This window comes from Papio anubis, chromosome 8 (assembly GCF_008728515.1).
Source record: "Papio anubis isolate 15944 chromosome 8, Panubis1.0, whole genome shotgun sequence".
NCBI classification, from domain to species: Eukaryota; Metazoa; Chordata; class Mammalia; order Primates; family Cercopithecidae; genus Papio; species Papio anubis.
Genome location: NC_044983.1, coordinates 210,034 through 231,389, shown reverse-complemented (window position 1 = coordinate 231,389; position 21,356 = coordinate 210,034). Strand labels below are relative to the sequence as shown.

Genomic DNA, 21,356 nt, shown 5'->3' with positions numbered 1-21,356 from the left:
GCAAAACTGATGAAGTTTGTATCAATAGATAAACATCATTTATTACTTTGTCTATTAAAGTGGTTTCAACACAACTGAAGGTCAGACTGCACTGGGCTGTTGCCATCACAGTCCGGGATTATGCACAGACCAGCCCACACCCCGAGCAGGGGTACCCTTGCCAGAACCTGTGCTGGATGCCTTAGGACCACAGAGACCACTGCCCGTTGTTGGGCTGTGTGTGCACAATTCATACCCGGATCCATAAGCCCTAAGACAAGAATGGCTATCATTGCCCTGGGTTCACTTTCTATTCAAAGAGGACTCATCTGGGCACAGCCAATGTAGTAGTTAAAATGCATTTTGAGAAAAAATAAATATTCTGTACAATGTATTTACAAGGATCAACTGTTTTGTCACCCACCCCCAATTAGTATAAAATTGGGAAACTGTAATTTGACAGTTAAGAAGCATATTATTGGCTGTTAGTGTCAGGTTAACAAAGAATGTGGAGCTGACCACCTGAAACATTTTTGAACTATATATATATAATATGCAAAATTTCACATTTTAATATGCTTAGAAGAAGAGTTTAAAGTAGAAATGATTTCCTTGGCCTCTGACCTTCAATGATGAAAATGCAACCATGCACTCCCCCTGTGCAGAAGGGCAGTTCTTCCCAAGCTTTCTGGAAGCAGGGGCCTCCCCCCACCTCACAGAACACTCACTATGAGCCCTGCACAGACAGCATGATGCACAATCTCCAACAGGGATGGCAGGGGCAACTCTTAAAACTTGAAGAGGTCGATGAAGTGCTGCGGAGACACAGGCGTGAAGCAGCTGTCGGGGTCGGCCGCCGTGCAGGGGTGTCCTGAGTCCTGTGGGGAGGTGGGAGATGGTTAGGAGGGGGCCCACCACCAGCCACACTCTAGTGATGGTGGTTGGGGGGTCGTCAGCTGCTTGTTGACATGGACCCTGGGCCCCACCTCAGAGGTACATGAGAGAGAACTTGGATGAGAATGATCAACACAAGGGCAGCCGCAGCCGAATCTACGCAGAGGTTTTCCATGGAACTCCTGCTCAGGTAGGGCAGGAGATGGTGGCCCCAGGTCAGCCCTCCAGTGCCGAATCTGGTATTGAGTCAGAGGAGCCAGCTGCTGACGCCACCCTGCATTGCCCGGGAATCTACAAGGCCACAGAAGAAACCACTGGGGACTTTCTGTCCTCCGGTCCCAGCCATTCCTTTGTCCTGTCCTGTTCCTGGTGCACTTTGGTGCACAGGGTTCCCTCCACCCACCATTCATCCCTCAATCAGCCTGGGCTCCCTGCACAGGACAGGAGCGTGGGGACACATGGCCTCAGCCCCTGAGGCTCCTGCTTGCTCCAAGGGAGCTGGCCATGCTCACATACCTAAGGATCCAGAATTTTATTTAATATGAGAAGCGACAAAAGAAAAATTAATTTTGTGGATGAAGGCTGGCAGAATCTTAGGCGGAACGTAGGTAGACGGGACCAGAGGCCTTGGGGTCAGTGCTGGGTCTCTCCATGGCATGCCCTGGCAGTGCTGCCAACCCAGGTGCTGTGTGGTGAAGTGTTTATGGGCACATCTAGCATCCTCCCTCAGCACTCGGGTGGTGTTCTGCGAAATATTTCATGAACACTCTCATCCTTGCTGAGGTGATCAAAGTGGCCACTCAGCCCTGCTCAGGGTCCTGAGAAAGCTCAAGTCAGCGAGAGCTGGAATCGAGCTGGGCAGTGACCAGGATGACGTGCACGAGATGCAGCACAATGCAACGTTTTCATCCTGAACACGGGATGTGTGGCAAGACAGGGAAGTACCTTGAATAGTAAAGCAAGGTGGTAGTCCTTTGAGATCATGAAGAAAGAATCAGGAAGGAATGCAGTAAAGGGAGGGAAAAAAAGGAAAAGATTAGAAAGAGCCAGACTGTAAGCATTCAGGTTTGATTCATATTATTAACGAAAATAACTAAAAACATCAGGTAACTAAATTTGGACAGTACAAGGTTATTTAAAGCAAGCAAACAAGGCATCATCAGATAACCCAAATTCCCAAACTACTTGAAGACAGTCTTAAGACAACATATCTTTACCTTTAAGTCTTTCAAATTGGCAACTAATGAGGCTGCCGTGCTAAATAACCTTCAAAATTATTCACTGAAAAAGAGATGCTATTTCCATGTGCAGTTTATATTAAAATTTTGTAAGTTTTTTGGGGGAAAGTTCTGTTATTTAATGTCCAAAGGGTCTGCTCTGTGCTAAATAAGGCACATTAAGTCAATTCCACACTTTAAGCCAGCCCCCACCTCTGACACTTGTTTCTTCAGACCAGTGGGTGTCACTTTCCAACACAAACCCAAGCCTCAGCTGCTGCCCTCCTGTGCTGTCCTACCCCGCTGGTTCAGGCCGCACCAGCGAAGCGGTTCCCCCGCAAGACCAGGAACACCAGACCATGGAGACCTCATCTTAGATTCTGGCTCCAACTTTGCTCCTGATGTCCACACAGGACTGTGGGGTGAATGTCAGGTGTCCAGACCTCTATTCTGGCAACTGATACACCAAGAAAAAATAGGACATAAAAATGCCAAACGGCTTATCCTGGCTTCCCTGACCCAGCCGACAAGTCTACAGTTTTTAACTGAGGTTTTGTACAGCCAGGAGATAACGCCACCCCTCTCAGTGACCCTGAGTGCAGGGTGCACCAGTGTACCCTCCCAGGGCCATCAAAGTCAGTCTTTGGCTCCAGAGCTGAACTCAGCCCAGTTACTTACAGACTGCGTGAAAGGCTAAGGCAGGTAGAAAAGTTAAAAAAGAACTCCAGTATAGTAGAGCCAGAACAGATGGGAAACCAGCTTGGGAGCGGATGAAGCAGCTCCACAGCACTGCTGACTGGAGAGCTCCAGGCTTATGTACTGTGGGAAATGATAAAACACCAGATGCTGACCTGAGACAGATGCACTGTGGTGTGGGCTCATGACCAAGTCCCGGGGCCAGGTAAGAATTTACAGTCACCAACACCCAGTCTCATTTTCTTACTAGCTTTGATATTACTTGAGTTTCTCAGTCAACACAAACTCCTGGGATGCTAAACAAACAAAAAACAAGCAGTAACCCTAACCCTAAGTGCCATTTTCTGAGTACCAGCTATGTGCCAGGTTTCCAGGTGCAGGACTGTTGGACATTCACAGCTCCTCTGTGTGATAGTTCATGGCATCAAACCAAGGCCCTAGGAGGGCAGCAAGCTCAGGAGACCCTGGAGGCAGGTCCAGGTCTGCCTGACTCCAATCTGGGTTTGGCCTACCAGGCCACTCACCTCCGGTTAGCCACACTGATGGAGCAGATGGGAGACAGGGCAAGAAGTACCTGACACCTTCAAGGGTTAAATTAGGAGGGATAGCTCTTTTTGAATACTTCCATGCATGGATTCAGAACTAAACACGTGGACTGCCTTGTAGAGTGATACTCAGTGGGAGAAGCTCTGATGGGGCCATTCACTGTAGCTGCAGTGAAGTGGACATCACAGCCTCCAGGGCAAGACATGAACCTCCCAGAACTAAGAGATGGGCAGCTGTCTTTGCTAGGAGAGACTTGTTCTCAATTTTCATGACTTGATCACGTATGATAAGGTTCACTAAATACAAGAATGGCAAAGCAAATTCTTTTGGAAGGCTACATCATCTCTCAATTTTAAAAAATCAGAACTTACATATTTCAGGAAACTAAGGCAGCACATTCTTATACACATGGAGCACCTGTAATCCAAAAATCTGAGATGCTCCAAAATCCAAACCTTTTGAGCACTGACATGATGCCACAGTGGAAAACTGCACATTAACAAGTACATAAAATTACTAAAACATTGTATGAAATTATCTTCAAGCTCTGTGTAAATGAAACAGATGAAAAAAATCTGAAATCTGAAACACTTCAAGTCCCAGGCATTTCAGATAAGGGAGACTGATCTGTACGGCCCAACAATGCAGAAGCGAAGGAGTGTTTTTCTTTGTTAGTTGCTTAGCAGACGGGGAGAGCTCCAATATTCATAAATGTTGTTCTAAGAAAAACACTATCACATACAAAACTGAAAGCCTTCTACCTCTTCTATGAATGGTATTTTCCCCCATAAAAATATCGTTGCTTTTAATAGTTCTATAGTACAAAACAATCTGCTCAGGAGAAAAAAGAAAAGTAACTCTTAGGAGAAGCACTAACTCAACTTAGAAATTACAGTATTGTGTCCACTCTTACTCTGTGACTGAAGACACAGCCACACGTTTTCAGTGTTAATATTTCAGAGAAGAACAGGTGTCAGTCCTAGAAGGAACTACACAGAAGGGAGGCCCTGTTCCCTCCAGGGTCAGGTGTCAAAGCTGGGTGAGAACCTGGACTTCACTCAGTTGACCCTTTTCCTTCAGTCCACAAGCATCTGCCTGTGACTTCTACTGCAGACAACTCACCCCCATATTGTGCTTTTTGTGCCATGTAACTGGGGAGAAAAGAATAGAATGAGGGCTCTCTCCTGTATAACCTAATCTTACTGATGAACTGATTCGCTGACCTCACCAAGTTGAGAATAAACTGGAATCAAGATGTTCCCTGCTCCTGAGGGATAATATTCTACAAGACAGTTGTACTACTGCAGAAACACATAACACAACTTGCATCTTTTTAATTTCAGGAAAGACAGAAGTCATACCAAAATATTAAAAATCAGAAATAAAATCTCATATTCATGTATGATGCTGTTTACCTTTGACATACCAAACAAAACTATTAAAATAATACAAGAAAAACACATCTTTACATTCTTTGCTCAATCATGGATTAATTTTTAAAGCCACACTTAGAATAAATGTAATTTGAAATGAAAAGCAGTTGTCTCTTTCCAACAGCCTAGAGCTTGCCTTATGACCTATCTGATAACACATTTAGATAAATGTAAAGCAAAGGTAAAATCACAACAGGTTACGGTGTCTATCAGGCAAAAGCCTCATCTCCCTAGACCTAGAGAAGGCAAGAGGCAGAGACAGCCCACTCCTGCAAGAGGCAGGGCCTCATCTAGACCAGGGACAGTCAGGGGTTCCCTCCACAGAGCAGCCGGCAGCTCAGCAGGGTCACTCCAGGACCAGCTTCTGCCTAGTTTCAACACTTGTTTTCCCCCATGGTGAAATCTCACAACATCAAACATATTCAAATGCAAGGCAGACCATGGAAACATACTCCAGGGTGAAATAATATTAACATGTTAAGAAAGAAGTGGATAATAGCCGGGTGCCATGGCTCATGCCTGTAATCCCAGCACTTTGGAAAGCTGGGGCAGACAGATTGCTTGAGCGTGGGAGTTTTGAGACCAGCCATGGGTAACACGGTGAAACCCCGTCTCTAACAAAAAAAACAAAACAGACGACAACAACAAAAAAATCAGCTGGGCATGGTGGCTCACCCCTGTGGTCCCAGCTACTCAGGAGGCTGAGGTGGGAGGATCACTTGAGCCCAGAAGTTGGGGCTGAAGTGAGCCATAACTGTGTCACTGCACCCAGAACTGCGTGGGTGTCAGAGCAAGACACTGCTTCAAAAAAACAAAAAAAAGAAGTGAATTAGTTGGGCATGGTAGCACCTGCCTGTAGTCCCAGTTACTCGAGAGGCAGGAGGTAGAGGCTGCAGTGGGCCGTGGTGATGCCACTGCACTCCAGCCTGGGTGACAGAGTGAGACCCTATCTCAAAAAATAAGAAAGAAAAAAAAGAAAGAAATAAGCAGTTATCTCTGACTGTGAAAAACATTCTTTTCAGACATACAGTCTGGATGGTGAGAACAGGAAGTAACTGGATGAAAGGAAGAAACTTGCAGATAAGTAACAATAGTCTTGTTAAGTTCTGATCATATGAATGAGAAAAATGCAGATTTTAAAATCTGGGACTTCTCTATGGATGCTTTTTCTCTAAGAATATGGCTTTGAGAAATGAAGCCTAAGCTGGTCCTGGCCCTACACAGATGGTGGGGACATAAAGGGCCAAGGGCTAAGTCTGGGGAAACGAGGAAGGTGCACTTGTCCTCAGATGGGCAGAGGGGTCACACTGCAGCCTTCAACCTCAGGCTGGGGGTCAGCAGGGAACCTGGAGCTGCTGCCAGGAAAAGCCAGTGGCTGCAGTCCACCTGCGATGCCCTCCTACATGCTAACTTCTGCAAAAAGGAGAAGCGTTTTGGTTTGCAGCATTTCTGGTTTAAGCCCAAGTTGAATGAACATCTATTCCCCTACCCAATATTTGGTAAAATATAGCTCCTTAACTTACTTGTAACAGTACTTTCTACTTTTTAGTCTTACACTTAGAATATAAGTGATTAGTTTGTTTCACCAAATTTTAATCCTGAGATTCCAAGAGCGTATTTAAATCAGTACCTTCCAAAAGAGAATGCTGCAGTGCCGACAGAAATGCAGCTGTTTAACTCAGTACCTTCCAAAAGAGAATGCTGCAGTGCCGACAGAAATGCAGCGTGTTTAAATCAGTACCTTCCAAAAGAGAATGCTGCAGTGCCGACAGAAATGCAGCGTATCTCCGTACTGCTCCTTCGCTGGGTAGTGTTTCCGGAGTGCAAAGTACATCAACTTCCATTCAATATGACCTTTTTCTGAAAGGATCAAATGTCTACAAAACTAAACAAACAAAACCCCATTCAGAATCAGCATAAGATGACTTTCAAAGCATAATATTAGGTGTACAACTTTTTCATTTTATTTTAGTTTTTAATTTTTTTTAACTTCAATGGCTTTAGCGGTACAGGTGGGTTTTGGTTCCATGGATGAACCGTACAGTGCTGAAGTGTGGGATTTTCGTGCTCCCATCACTGCAGAAGCAAGCATTGACCCACCATGTAGTGTTTCATCCCTCACCCTCCTACCCTTCCCTCTTCTGAGTCTCTACTGTGTATTCTACCGCTCTGAATGCCTTTGTGTACCCATGGCTTAGCTCCTACTTATAAGTGAGAACATGAGGTATTTGGTTTTCCATTCCTAAGTTATTTTACTTAGAATAATGGCCTCCAGTTCTATCTGAAATTATTTTTCAAAGGCAGTATAGTACATAAAACAATTATTTGAAATTAAACTCACTTGGATTAAATCAATGAGTGACAAATCAAATCAATTATGCTATGCCTGTATAATGGAATACCAAGCAGCTGTTAAACAGACTTAAATATTCCAATCCAGAATAATGTCCATAATATATTAAATCAAAATAAGCTACACACATATTTGATAATTGACTTATATCTAGAATACATAAAGAACACTTAAAACTCAATAATAAAAAGACAAATAACCCAATTTAAAAAAATGGGCAAAGGACTTGCAAAGACATTTATCTAAATAAGTCACAGAAATGGATGATAACCTCATGAAAAGATGCTCAGAATCCAGTCATCAGGGAAATGGAATGAGACCCACTTCATGCCCACTAGAATGGCTTTAATCAAAAAGTGAAATAATGAGCAGCATTGGGGAGGGGTGGCAAATCGAGAGACCTCACACTGCTGGGGGAATGTGAAATGGCGCAGCCACTTTGCAAAACAATCTGGCAATTCCTCAAAAAGTTAAACAGAATCCACCATATGACTCAGTCATTCTACTCCTAGGTTTATAACCAAGAGAAATGAAAACATGCATCTACACACAAACTCGAACATGTTCAAGGCAGCATTATTTGTAAAAGCCACAAACTTTTATCAAACAAACTAAATGCCAATCAACTGATGAATGGATAAACAAAATGTGGATACAGAGAGTAGGATATTATTCAATCTTGAATGAAGCTCTGATTTATTCTACAACATGGAGTCATAAGGACATCATGCAAAGGGTAAGAAGCCAGTCACAAGACAACACATGCCATAGATTCTTCTTATATTACACGTCCAGAACAGGGAAACACAGAGACAGAAAGACAATCAGGGGTTGCTTAGGGCTGGGAATGGTAGCTGAAGGGCAGAGTTTTTTTTGTTTTTTTTTTTTTGTTTCCTGAGGTGATGCTGATGTTTTGGCTGTGTCCCCCGCCAAATCTTGAACTGTAGTTCCCATAATTCCCATGTGCCGTGGGAGGGAGCCGGTGGGAGGTAACTGAACCATGGGGGCAGGTCTTTTCCATGCTGTTCTTGTGATAGTAAGTCTCACCAGACCTGATGGTTTTATAAAGGGTAGTTCTCCTGCACACGTTCTCTTGCCTGCCGCCCTGTAAGATGTGGCTTTGCTCCTCCTTTGCCTTCCACCAGCATTGTGAGGCCTCCCCAGCCATGTCAAACTGTGAGTCTTTAAAAATTACCCAGTCTCGGATATGTCTTTTATTGGCAGCGGAGAATGGACTAATACAGATGTCAGTATCCTAACATTGACTGTAGTGATGGCTGATAAAGTGGAGGGTATCTTAATAAAGGTGTTACCAAAAACATCAGTGTTACAGAGTGACCTTCAATTACAGTTTTGAAAACGACCAGTGCACAGCTAGATAAATTAATGTGTATGTTTGAGTGCACATGAAAGCCTGAAATGAAACAAAATGCATGGGCTAAAGGAGTAACAGGGATGCCTTGGGGTGGGGGCCTTTAACTTGTTTGCACAACACTGTACTAGTCTTTAAGGCTGTTGCTGCAATGAGCATGTTTTACTTTTCATAGCTAAAAACAATCACTTGTATAACATACTCATACTTCAGTCATGGCTTTTGAGGACTCTGGAAATTATCATGGAGTCAATGAGGAAATCCTGTTTCTAATAAAATTTGAAAAGAAGACTACTTGCAAAATAAAAAGTAGTAGTTATTAGCCTGTTTATATTTAGTATTAATTTCTGTGTCCTCTAGGCAGGCACTGTTAAAACATTAGTTCCCAGAGACTAAAAACAACCATTTGTTGTCTCATTTCTACTTCTTACGAATTCTGTGCTATACCAGTGTTCACGGGGAGAATCCCCTCCCATGGTTTTTCTCCTAAATAATGATCTGTGATTTTTCTGAACTCAAATGCAACATCCCACCAGATGCTCCAGTCAAGAGCATTTAGCTGACTTTTCCTTCCATACTATCTTGAACCAGTCCGGTTTTCTCAGGTATCTAGTTTTTATTTTGGGGATGCTTCCTTATCTATGCTTTCTCATAAAAGCTATTTCTGATATGCTTTTTTTTTTTCAGGGCCTTAATGTTAGTTACTGACGCCTGAAGAACAGATCATTATTTTCTGATGCTGTGTTTTTATGATTCAGATAAGAAAATGTGTACAAATGAGATGCACCTGCAGGTGCTAATTGCAACTTAACTATTCTAGGATATCAGTGCAGAACAGACGTTTAACTTATTTAAAGCAACTCTTTTAAGAATGGCAATGACCACAGAAATGGCCAAAAGACATCCTTAAGTATGTTTAGGGTCTGGATGTATAAACACCTGCCAGGCACTCTCATTAACGCCTTTTGGGAACAGCTCGGGCCTGCACGTGATAGGGAGTGTCCCAGGGCAAACTGGGAGGCAGAGGGTTCATCCCAGATGACCTTCATTTATCTCTTTTCCTAGGATCTAAATCCTCCCCACAAAAGTCTATCCACCCCCTCCCCCATGCCCAGTGCTGACTTAAAATTCGATCCACTGATTTCTCCTACTCAAATTAATATTGGAATTCTTTTGCTTCTCCCGAACAACTCCACTTGAGACAGTTCTCCCCAAGGTATCCATAACCTCTGCTCAGCTAAATCTCACAGGCTTTTCTTTGTCCTATTAATCTCTCTGTCCATGGCTTTGAGGGTCCAGCTCCCCCCAGGTTCTCAGGCACTTCATCTATCACTCAGCATTGGGGTTGGTGCCCTCACGCCCTGCTCAGGCTGATCCCATTGCCTCCTGTCCTCTCCATATGCATCTGTCCAGGCCCTCGCTCCACATGCCTCTCAGACACACTCCATGAGGCCCGTGTTCAGGCCAGCCCCTTCCTGTGGGCGTCCCGTCCCGTCCCGTCCCATCCCGTCCCGTCCCATCCCATCCCATCCCATCCCATCCCATCCCAGGGTCATCTTCTGATGTCTTCCCTGTTGCCCTCGTGCACTTCCTTGCCCATAACTCTTATTTTCCTGAGGCAGGATCCTGATGGATCCTCTTGTATCCACTCCAGCCTAGTCCTCAAACAAGAACAGAAGCTCTTCTGAAAGCTGCAATTCCATGTGCTTTGCTGGCTCCCCTGAGCTCACGGGACACAGACAAAGATTCTTCATGTGGCTTGGCCTCTGCTGTGCTTCCTCACCATCCACCACTCACACACACAGCACCCTCCCCATGGTAGGGTCCTGGTCTCTGCCTAGGCCCTGTCCACTGCCCTGCACTCCAAGGGTAGACTGTGCTCCTCATGAAAGGCACCCAGTCCCATCCTAGGTCTTCACAGTGCTGACCACAGTTCCAATCCCACCCCATGAGGGGCACAACGCGCCTCCCTCCAGCCACCTGCTTTCCCTGGCTGCGCCCAGCCCCAGGCAGAGCAGGTGCCTTGGACATCTGTGGGGTGATGAGGGGAACCCCCAGTTTCTGCAGAGGCCCAGGAACAGGGACCACAAGGTCTCATCGTGGATGCGGAATGAGCAGACCACCCTGGAAAGGCCTCGAGCACTGACAGCAGAACACACCTTATGCTGCCCCACGTGCAATCCCACGTGCAGCAGGCAAAAGGCAGTGGCGGGGCACGCTGTGGACACTCAGGAGTGCCATCTACCAAGTGCTGAGAGCACTGAGGCACACAGAGGGCGCTTGACTTTTCAAAGATGTGCAGCTTGGTCAAAAGCAGAACTGGAATCTGATTCATCAAATCAGGAGAAAAGGCAGTCAGTGAGCCAGGGACTCTACGCACCTTGTTATCAACGGGAGAGAAAAGAACTCAGCTCATGCTTTGCTGTTCAGTTTTGGGTTATTTTAGAATCATGGTTCTTTTTCAACAGGAAAAATAAACCTTACATTCTGTAGGAGAGAAACCACAGCAATCTCAATAAATTCTGATTGTTCCTGGTTCTTTCAAAGTGGAAAACACTCAGCCATTCTTTCTCTTCAGGTGAGTTTATAGGGTATGGCCCCTAGGCAGAGTCTACTAAACTCCCTGCCTGAAGGGACACTGCTGCATCCCACTCACCTGCTTTTCAGCAAAATGGTACTGACACAGCTTCTTCCACAGCTGTCTGTCTTCACTGAGCATATACAGCGTGGGGGTCACCTGGCCTAAGGTGATGATGTCCCATCCGTCTGAGAACCGGTAGAGGATGTTGTTCAGCATGTGCAGAGGAAGGTCACTGAGGGTGAGGCCATTGTTCACTTGCTGAAAGGAACACACAACAGCATCTCACTGAGAAGATGGCCAGTGTTTGTTCACACAGTAACTGAAGAGTCAAGCTGGAATGAATGCTTCAAAACATGGCAACACAAAAGGAGCTCTCCAGGTCATGCATTGCAAGGCATCAAGGGGCCTGCATCCACCACCCTGGGGAGGGCTGGAGGAGGAGGGCAAGGGAGGGCTGCACAGCAGGCCAGAACCAGGCTGTTCCTGGGTGAGGCCCCACTGCTGCACCTCCCCATGCGCCACGTGTCTATCAGTATCAGGTCAGTACTCCTCTACGGCATCGAGACACACCTGGAGAAGAGCAGGGTCTGCAGACGTGGCACTGCTGCCCAGATGAATCCAACGCACCATGAGGGCAACATGACACCCATCACCAGCAGGGGGCACGGCCTGCGCCACACCGTCTGGGTGGCCTGGACAGCCCCTGGGCCTTGATGGGTCACAGCTGGTCACCCCAGTGATGAGGGAGGTTGACCACATCATCTGCAAAGCCCCTTCTAGCTTTGTGGGTTTTTTCCCTTTATTGAAGTGTAAGTGATAAATGGACTCTGTCTATACTGGCAGCACGTGGTGTTCTGTGCTTGTATGCGTTATGAACCAATGGCCATAGCCCAGCTCGCTGTCTGTCACCTCAAGTCATAATCCTTTTATTTTTGTAGTGAGAACATTTAAGACCTACTCTTAGCAAATCTGAACTGAAGGATGTATAATTATTAACTGCAGTCATCATGCTGTGTAGACAACCTCTAGAGTGGACTCCTCCTGCACTACAGAAACCTTTCACCCTCCGTCCAACATCCCCCAACCTTCCAGCTTTACATTTCTATGACTTCAAGTTTACAAACCATTTCTCCCTCACGCACACCAGAGAGTAAATGCAGTGCATCTGCCCTCAGAAGATACACGTGTGTGCACGCGCCAGGCTGAGGAAGGGTGGCTGTCCCTGGCCCCAAGAAGTGGGCTCAGTCAGTTCAAAAATTAAACTGCTCTGAGGCTGACCTGAGAAAGCCCTGGGTTGAGTGCATACTGTTTCAGACTCTTCAGGCCTCAGTTGTATCTAAATGATTCCCTTCATTCTCACTAGAAGCACCTCTTCCTGACAGTGGGGTTCTGGCTGTTTGGGCGGGACAGAGGCTACCTGGTCCCGCCTCGGTTCCTGACCTCAGTCTGCTCACCCGCGAGCTTCTGATTTGTATTTTTCTTTTGTTCCCAATAGGCTGATATATGTACTTGGCCACAGGGAGAGCTAGCTTCCTTCTGATGTGTTGTGCCCTTCTATATTCCTGCTGCACACAAAGCACAGTGACCATCTATTTTTGGCTAGAATGAGCTAATTCCATGAGTTTGGTTCTTGAAATTGCCTGACCTCTGTGGACAGTGGAGTGTAGGGAGAGGTGACTGGGGCAGCCGTGCCTTGACACCCCATTTTCTTCTCCTGCTCCCCTACAATGCCCTCGCGATGGAAGCAACTTCCTAGGACTTCAGAATGGAAACTGCTGCAGGGCGCTTCTCCTGCATCCCAGTGGGCAGCATGAGGATGGACCACCAGTGATGCACTCTAAGCTGCCTTCACCTCATCAAGCACACTATGCATCTGCCAGACACGAGTGGGGCCTCAACACTGCCTGGCATTTGTGAAGTGCTCTAACATTCTGGACATAATCATGAAGCTTCCATGGACTGCACCACTGCACCGTGTTGTAGGCTATGGAGCTGCACAGTCCGAGACATCACTTCCCCAGCAGCCAGCATGGTGCCGGCAGGCTCTCAGCAAACTTCTTTGTTCACTACTGATGAGTCTGACACATTTGATTCAAGTCTTAGCCTATCCTTCCATCTTTATTGTCTAGCATATGGCAGAGAGCACATAGAAAAGAGAAAATGGCCAGGCTGGGTGGCTCACACCTATAATCCCAGCAACACAGGAGACTGAGGTGGAGGATCACCTGAGCCCAGGAGTTAAAGTCTGCAGTGAGCTATGATTGAACCACTGCCCTCCAGCCTGGGAGACAGAGCAAGACCCCATCTCAAAAACAAAAACAAAACAAAACAAAGCGATAACGTGCATGTAAATTAATCCCCAACTAAAAGTCTAACACTCTCACAAGAATTATGTCTTCCAGGTGCTTCATTCTAATTCCTATTGAGAAAAATTTCTGTAGCAGACAGGAGTTTACAAATACTCTGCTGCTAAAATTACAAAGTTTAAAGGGAGTATGAAGCGGTGGTATGAAGGTAGTACAAAGAAAAAAAATCCTGGATTAGTAGTTATAGAGTCTGGTGTGACAACTCGGCATTTGGGATTTCTGGCAGAGTCCAGTTTTACAGCCCTGTTAATGGCTGTAACAAGAGGGTGTAGCAGAAATGCCAGCACTTCTCATCCAAACGAAATCTCGAAATGTGACAAGGTACAAAAGTCTTGCTGAACATGTCAGAAATCCTGCTGCGTTTTTTGCCACACCTCCTCCACTGATTAGCTACATGCTCTCTGCCATTATGAAATCTCTCACACCTACACCGCAATGGAAGGAAGAAACGATGCTGCTGTCTGCTTCTCTTGCTTCAGGAGTCTCAGCTATTGCATGCGACTGTTAACAATTCCCGTTTCTCTGTGGAAGCACTTCTGCCAACAGAAACTTGTGTTGCTATTATCATTCTATTTTACACAGAAAAAAAAAAGAGATACAGATGAGTTGACTGGCTTGCCCAAGGTCGGGGTCTAGCTTCGATCAGGGTTCAGCCTCGAGCCCAGTCTGCCTGGTCCCAAGTCTGTGTTCCCAACTGCTCTGCCCTTCTCCACGGGAGGCCCATCCCCTCACTATGTGGTGAGTAACTGAAGTCTCCCTCAATTCTTCTTTCCCTCGCACCCACTTAAAAGTCACCAGTCTAGTCTTTTGCTAAAGTATCCCCAAGTTCATCCTTCCCATTTAACTGTCATTCCTCATGAATGCAGTGAGGGTTTGCTTCCCTCCAACCTGGCTGGTCCCTGCCTGGCACTGAAGGGGTACCTCTAAACATGGACCTTTCAGTGACCCTTGGCAGAGAGCAGCAAACACTCTGCAATGCCCATAAAGCCCTGAGTCTGATCCTAATGCCCTGCACCTTCTTCCCAGCAGTACGCACGTTTGGCACACCACACTCTATCAGCCCCTAGACGCAGAAGTTCCCACACCTTCTCACAGCAGCCAGCTCTGCAACTTCTGGGAATTTTGTTAGCCAGTTTACTTTTCGTTGGCGGCTTGAAGTCAGTCATAGTGGGAAAGTGACAAATGCTACAAATCAAACCTCTTGCCTCTGGAGAGCCAGTTGTTAAGCACTGACCAACAGGCCACCACCTGGACACTTTCCCCTCATTTTTTTTTTTTTTTTTGAGATGGAGTCTTGCTCTGTCGCCCAGGCTGGAGTGCAACGGTGTGATCTCCATTCACTGCAACCTCTGCATTCTGGGTTCAAGCGATTCTCCTGCCTCAGCCTCCCAAGTAGCTGGGACTACAGGTGCCCACCACCACGCCTGGCTAATTTTTTGTATTTTTAGTAGGGATGGGGTTTCACTTGTTAGCCAGGATGGTCTCTATCTCCTGACCTTGTGATCCGCCCGCCTTGGCCTCCCAAAGTGCTGGGACTACTGGTGTGAGCCACCACACCCAGCCCATTCTTTAAGCTCCACCTAAAACATCACATCACTAGTGAACCAATGTAATGTCAACAGCCCTGTGTGCATATCTGTTATAACCCACTGAGTTCTGTGACTCACCGTGGGCTCATCTCCCTGGGCCCTCGGACGCCCCACGCTAAAGGCCACGCCTGCTGATCCATGTGTCCCACCTCCAAGGGGCCTAGCAAGCCCATGGGGGCATCCAGGAAGTGCTGACTGGGTGAGGAAGCATATGAACACGTTCCTGTGTGTCCACTCTGACTGAGTCACAGAGATGTGCACATGAAAGCACTTCCAGTTCATCAGCACTGCCATATCTTCAAATGCAGCTTCAACAGCAAAGTATATTTGTTTTTTAAGAAAAAAATTTCTGATGTTCTTAGGAACTTTTCAACATTATACTAAATTTCTGCTTACTTTTGGGACTATGAGAATTTAGATTTAAGGGTGTCGAGGTATTTCTTTTTTGAGATGGAGTTTCACTCTCGTTGCCCACGCTGGAGTGCAATGGCACGATCTTGGCTCACTGCAACCTCCACCTCCCAGGTTCAAGCAATTCTCCTGCCTCAGCCTCCCGAGTAGCTGGGACTACAGGTGCCTGCCACCACGCCTGGCTACTTTTTGTATTTTTAGTAGAGACAGGGTTTCACCACGTTGGCCAAGCTGGTCTCCAACTCCTGACCTCAGGCAATCCACCCGCCTTGGCCTCCCAGAGTGGCTGGGATTACAGGTGTGGGCCACTGCGCCTGGCCAGGGGTGTCAAGGTATTTCTTGTTGGGATAATCTAGAAGACAAAGACGACTGTCAGCGCACTGGAGAAAGCTGGTCCCTGTATCCTGTGAGGCTGACATGGCGGAACTTTAGGCGGTATGCTTGAAGTTCCACTGTCAGGGATCCGGGAAGGCTCTCAGCTGCTCTGTTCTAACCCCATCTGCTCAAGTCACCTCAAAATTCACATGAATAAGTGTGAGGTAGCAATCCAACATCAGCCAGCGGGACAGGAGACCAGATCTTTACCTTAAGCAGCCTCAGACCAATTTGGCTGACTGAGTCCGGCATCCACAAATGCAGCTCAGTTAACTGAGTTGGTAAAGTGCTCTTTCTACTGGTTTCAAGTAACATTCCCAGAGAGGTAAAACTCCTCTGGCCAACTCCTACAAGGGAACCTGACCCTCCTCGAGGCTGGAAGCAGGGCACAGGGTCCAGAAGCCAAGATCCTCACAGAGGCACATGCCACGCTTCCTGCTTCAGAGAGCACTCAGGGACTGAGGTGAAGAGATGCCAGGCAGCATGCAACCACTAATGAAACAAAAGAAACCAGTTCAAGGTCTTTGATGGTAAGATTTGAGTGGACATGACGAAAACTGGCACCTTTGTGTTATCGGTGCTTTCTTATTCCTCAAAGATAAATCATTAATTTCATTCTTGTGCCTTATTTTCCCACTTGATCAACATGGCACTACGCTAACACCTAACCTTCTGTGCTGAGGCAGAGAGGTACTGCCGTGGGAGTGTGCTCTGCCTACCAGGGCTGTGGGAACCATCCCAGGCCAAAAGCAGAGTGTCTTCCTTCACAGGCTATGGGCAGCCCTGAGTGGGCCAAGCTGGGGCCACATGCACTTCTGTTATCCCTCAGCCCGTGCCTCTTCCCAGGTAGTATGAACGGAAAGAAAATCCAGAAGGAAGCTCAGCATACAGCTGTGCCTTCCTGCTCTGTCTCAGCCCACCCAGTCAAAGATGCAAGCTTCTCCCTTGCTTTCTCCTTTCTCTCCTCTTGGTGAGGTGTGGCCCAATCCTTGGAGCTTTGTTGTTGTCTCCACTGGTCCACATCTCCCCACTGGCTCCCCATCTCTCTCCAAAGAATGGAGAGCCACAAATCCCACCTGGAACTTCCCAGCCAGACCAGAAAGGCTGCTTCCTGGCCTTTCCCGAACACCCCCTTCCTTGGGATCCTGACCATGAAAACCCACCATGGATAAGGACACACCCTGTTCTCTCCCCGAGAAGGTCACTCGCTGGACATCACTACCATGGAACTATCTCATCAGGAGAAGGTCACCCGCTGGACATCACTACCAGGGATCTATCTCATCAGGAGAAAGGGGACTTTGGCCATGTGACCTGGTCACTCATGTCAGGACTTCTACAGCAAGCCTGTGCCATGCGTGTCTTACAGGCGGACTTTTAGTACAACTCACCTATGCATGGGGGAACGCAGTAAAAGAGGCAGCCAAGAGCCAGCCTGTGCAACGCTCTGAACGACTACAGGGTCACACCAAGACAACCGAGCAGGGTCCAACGTTTATTAACAAACTTGCTTAACTCTTACCGACGCTGAATGTTACATTATTAATGATAATTTCAGACTCAAAACTAGGCAATCATCACTCTTTTTGTAAGTCCCATATTTAGATGGCAAATAAACAGCCAAAAGTTAAGGCATTTGAAGGGCACTTGAAAACCACTCCTTTATGTGGAACCTGGGGTGCTATGATAAAAGGTTAACTATGACCCTACCAGTACAATCTGCAGAATCATTTATACCACTAAGGCTACATAAGTCACACCACTAAGATACATCTTCAGTTTATTCTTTTTCTTATTAGTACTAGAGTTAAATAAAACACTATGTAAATACCTGGGGCAATGGTGTTAACATTTTTCTTGTTGAAACTAGTTACCAGAATTAAGAAAAAATATCAAACACAACTGATGTGATTTGCACCTTCTTTTGGCCTTGTTCATTGTTGCCAAGAACTATAAACACATCCCCAAAAAAGATAGCAAGGAAGAAGACAAAAAATTACTAACTTGGGAGAAGCAACAACTAAATAAACAGAGAATTACTGGCAATACAATTTAGCCTTAATTTACTGAATGTTATTCTAATAACTGAAATATTCAATTTCCCATGAAGGTAAATCTGTTTACATCTAATCACCCACAGGATCAGCCTGGTTTAATGATTGCTATTCCCACTGCCTTTCCAATAGCAATTATAAGCCATTAGGGGTCTTTGGTCCTTTTCTATTTTAAAACAATTTAATGAATACTTATGAAAGCATCAGAAAATCTTTCAAAAAGCTATAGCAGTCTTTCATGTATGCTTAGAAAAGATAACAACTTTTGTAATACAAAGAGTGTAGTAACTCTTATGCCGATATATTTATACCTTAGTCATCTGAAGATCCTGTAGCTGTTGTTGCCAGGCGAGAATAGTTTCTAATCGGCAAATCCAAATATTGATGTTTCCCACTAATACAGACTTCCCTACTCCTCTAATAAGAATGCAGAGGGTAGAGCTTAGGTCTTGCAGAAGATCTTTGATTAAGCGAGGATTGTGGTGGTCATCAAGAACTGGAATAAATAAAAATAAAACTATGGATTGACACAGTTAAGCAACACTTTAAAAAACAATCTGGTTTCACAACCCAAATGTCCACCGATAGATGAACAAACAACGTGTGATCTATACATGAATAGAATATTACTCAGTCTAAAACAGGAGGGAAATTCTGACACACAGTCAGCATGGATGAACCCTGAAGACATTATGCAAAGTGAAATAAGCTAGTTACAAAAGGACAAATATATAACTCCACTTATATGAGGCACCTAGAGTAGTCCAATTCATAGAGACAGAAAGTAGAATGATAATTACCAGGGGCTGGCAGGGAGGAGGAATGGGGCCTCAGTGTTTAAGGAGACAAGAGTTTCATTTTGGGACAATGAAGAGGTTCTGGAGATGAATGGTGGTGATGGGTGCCCAATAATATACACGTACTTAATGCCACTGAACTGGATGCTTAAAAACTGCTAAAATGGTAAATTTTATGTTATGTGTATTTTAGCACAATAAAAAAGATGTAATTTCACTGCAACTGAAAAGTGACATCATTTTTGAGATATCACAAATATAATGAGATTTTTCAAAACTTTAAAATTTTATCTGATAAATTTTCAGTTGGGTCTACAATTTTGCCTTTAAAATGGTCAGTTTATACTTTCTTTTGTACTTATCATAAAGTGGCTACTTTAAAGTGGCTTAAATATGGAGTCATATATTCCTATGTATGTATAAAGTCATGGTGTAAAATTTAAAATTCCACTTACTAACAGCCAGTAACTTACCAAGGCAAGCTCATTAAATTAAAAAGAAAATTACTGGCTTATCTGATGCCTAAGTGAGTAAGTCACAATCCTGCTAATTTTGGAAGCATACATCTAAAATGAACTGTGATTAGCTAACCATGAAAAGGTAAAACAGCTTTTTAAGTTCTGGGATTAGTTATTTTTCCTAGTATATTGCTTTGTATGCAAAAGCAACTTTAAAAAAGTAAACAGCAGTTAACAGAACACTGGGAACTAGAGGGATGACCTGTATTTCTGATGTTATCACATTATTTACACAACTGTTTTTGACAGCATGTGTACTAGGTAAAGATAAAAGAAAAATCCCATCTCGTTGCACCAAATTTCTAATTAAGATTTAGAGTATTAAAAATACAGTGATCATCTTACCCTTTTGAACGATTTTATCCAAAATGTTGAAGTAATTCTTTTGTGCCACACCACTCAATGAAGTTAACTGGGATTTTGCAATTAGCTGCAATAGCTTAAAGGAAAGACAAAAAAAAAAAAGCTGAGCAATATATAAATCTATTTAATATGGAATTACAAACCACGGCGATATAACACACATGCATGAAGATTTCTAACATGCCATCCTAAATTAAGCCACTGTATCAGAGTCCGGGTACAGGAAACAGTCACTACCCATGCAAACCTGAAGAGACCTTCGTACAAGGGAGCTGAGGCAGCCGCGGCCTGCAACTCTGTCTTCTAGTCTTGTAGGCATTCATTTACTTAGTGGAAGCATATCTCCTCCCAGAGCCCAGGCTGCAAGAGTCTGAAACGGAGCTTTTAGCTTTCCAGTCTCTGTAGCGCAAGGGCATACCAGAAAGAGGCTAGAATGAATGGTTGGGCACTAACAAATATTTTCACAGCCTAAGCCCATACTCGCAGTTGTTTGCTGAACAGACAATCAGAAAATCAAACAGCCCTTCCATGTAGAAATTAAAAACGAAAAACATCACCAAACTCATTTTTAAATAGCATTTTGTATTTAAAAACTCATTATTAAATAGCAAATAAATTGCATTAAAATAAAATACTGTAGAATTTGTATTCTAGGAAGCCACAGTAACAAATCCCTGTGACAGAACCTGTGAAGTAGAGGTCTCCTGTGGGAATGACAAGCAAGGCCCTCGCCGCTGCTCTGCTTGCCCTCCTGGGATGCTCTGCTCTTCCAGTTGCCCCTACTCTGATGTGCATTATGGCAGGAAAACGTGGGCTGCTGCTTTCCTTTAATGCTTTTTGTCCCACTTTATTTTTTATTTTTGCCTAATACATCTTTTCATTCTTGTATTTTCAACTTTTGTAAATCACTGTTTTAGGTGTGCTTCTTACATACAACTTCGAGTTGGGTTTCACTTTTTGATCCAATCTGAAATCTTTTACCAGCCTTCAGGTTATGTGTATAAGGTTATGTGTTTACATGTATAGATACAACATGTTTGGTCTTAACTTTATGACATGTTTTTGTAGCTTTTTTTGAAAAAGTTTTCATTCTCTCTGTATTCTTCTGAAACTTAGAAATGCTTGCACTATTTTGTCCTAGGGGTTACTTTTGGAATTTTAACTCTACGTAACTCCCTCTCCTTTGGAATCCTCATACAACACATCTTCGCGTTGTTAGTTTCCTGTTCCACATTGTGATAAAACTGCCATTCATCTTGCTCCTTCCTTCCATCCCTCTCCTGTACAACTTGATTTTCGTGAACGACATCTTAGTGCCTCCCTGTGATTACAGGTGAGACAGTCAACAAATCTCTAACCACCGACCTTTTCTCCTCTGCCCTCTGCTCACACTGCTCCACCACCCTCAGCCACACAGCTGATGCTGTAGAGATTCACTGACATCCAGTCTGATGGACGTTGTTTCTCCAGCCAAAAATGCTCATGAGAACAATAAGTATTCCCTGAGTTCTCACATGATCAATACTGTTTGTTTGCAGCCTGGCAGCCAGACAGTTTGACTGGACATAAAATTTATGGGCCATCCTTTCTTCCTGGAGGATCCCATAAGTAAGGATGACTCCACTATCTGAAGAATTTGGAGAAATTTGAAGCCACCCTGATCTCTTCCCTTGGTAAGAGATGACACGCTGTTTACCCATTGGGAGGTTCTTGCCTCATCTTCAGAGTTGAATAATTCCTGTAGGATGTGGCACACTCATGACCTGTTCTCAGTCAACCTTCCCCAGCATAAAATTTGCCCTCTCACAATGT

General features: G+C 44.9%; 1 protein-coding gene across 14 annotated transcripts in view; it reads right to left on the bottom strand.

The window, feature by feature from the left end:
• FBXO25 (F-box protein 25) overlaps positions 1-21,356 on the bottom strand; it is a 73,773-nt gene that overhangs the window by 8,927 nt on the left and 43,490 nt on the right. For 6 of the 14 annotated variants that reach the window (XM_003902367.3, XM_009212428.4, XM_017961722.2 and 3 more), the window contains 6 exons: positions 19,527-19,620; positions 18,178-18,362; positions 11,147-11,329; positions 6,507-6,650; positions 1,819-1,845; positions 11-857 (listed from right to left, as the gene is read on the bottom strand). In XM_003902367.3, the coding sequence (XP_003902416.1) occupies positions 768-857; positions 1,819-1,845; positions 6,507-6,650; positions 11,147-11,329; positions 18,178-18,362; positions 19,527-19,620 (723 nt within the window). In that variant the 3' untranslated portion in view covers positions 11-767. Of the gene's footprint in view, positions 1-10; positions 858-1,818; positions 1,846-5,692; positions 6,396-6,450; positions 6,651-11,146; positions 11,330-18,177; positions 18,363-19,526; positions 19,621-21,356 lie in introns of those variants that run through there. The other 8 variants (XM_017961721.3, XM_009212435.2, XM_031669335.1 and 5 more) reach the window with 7 other exon arrangements.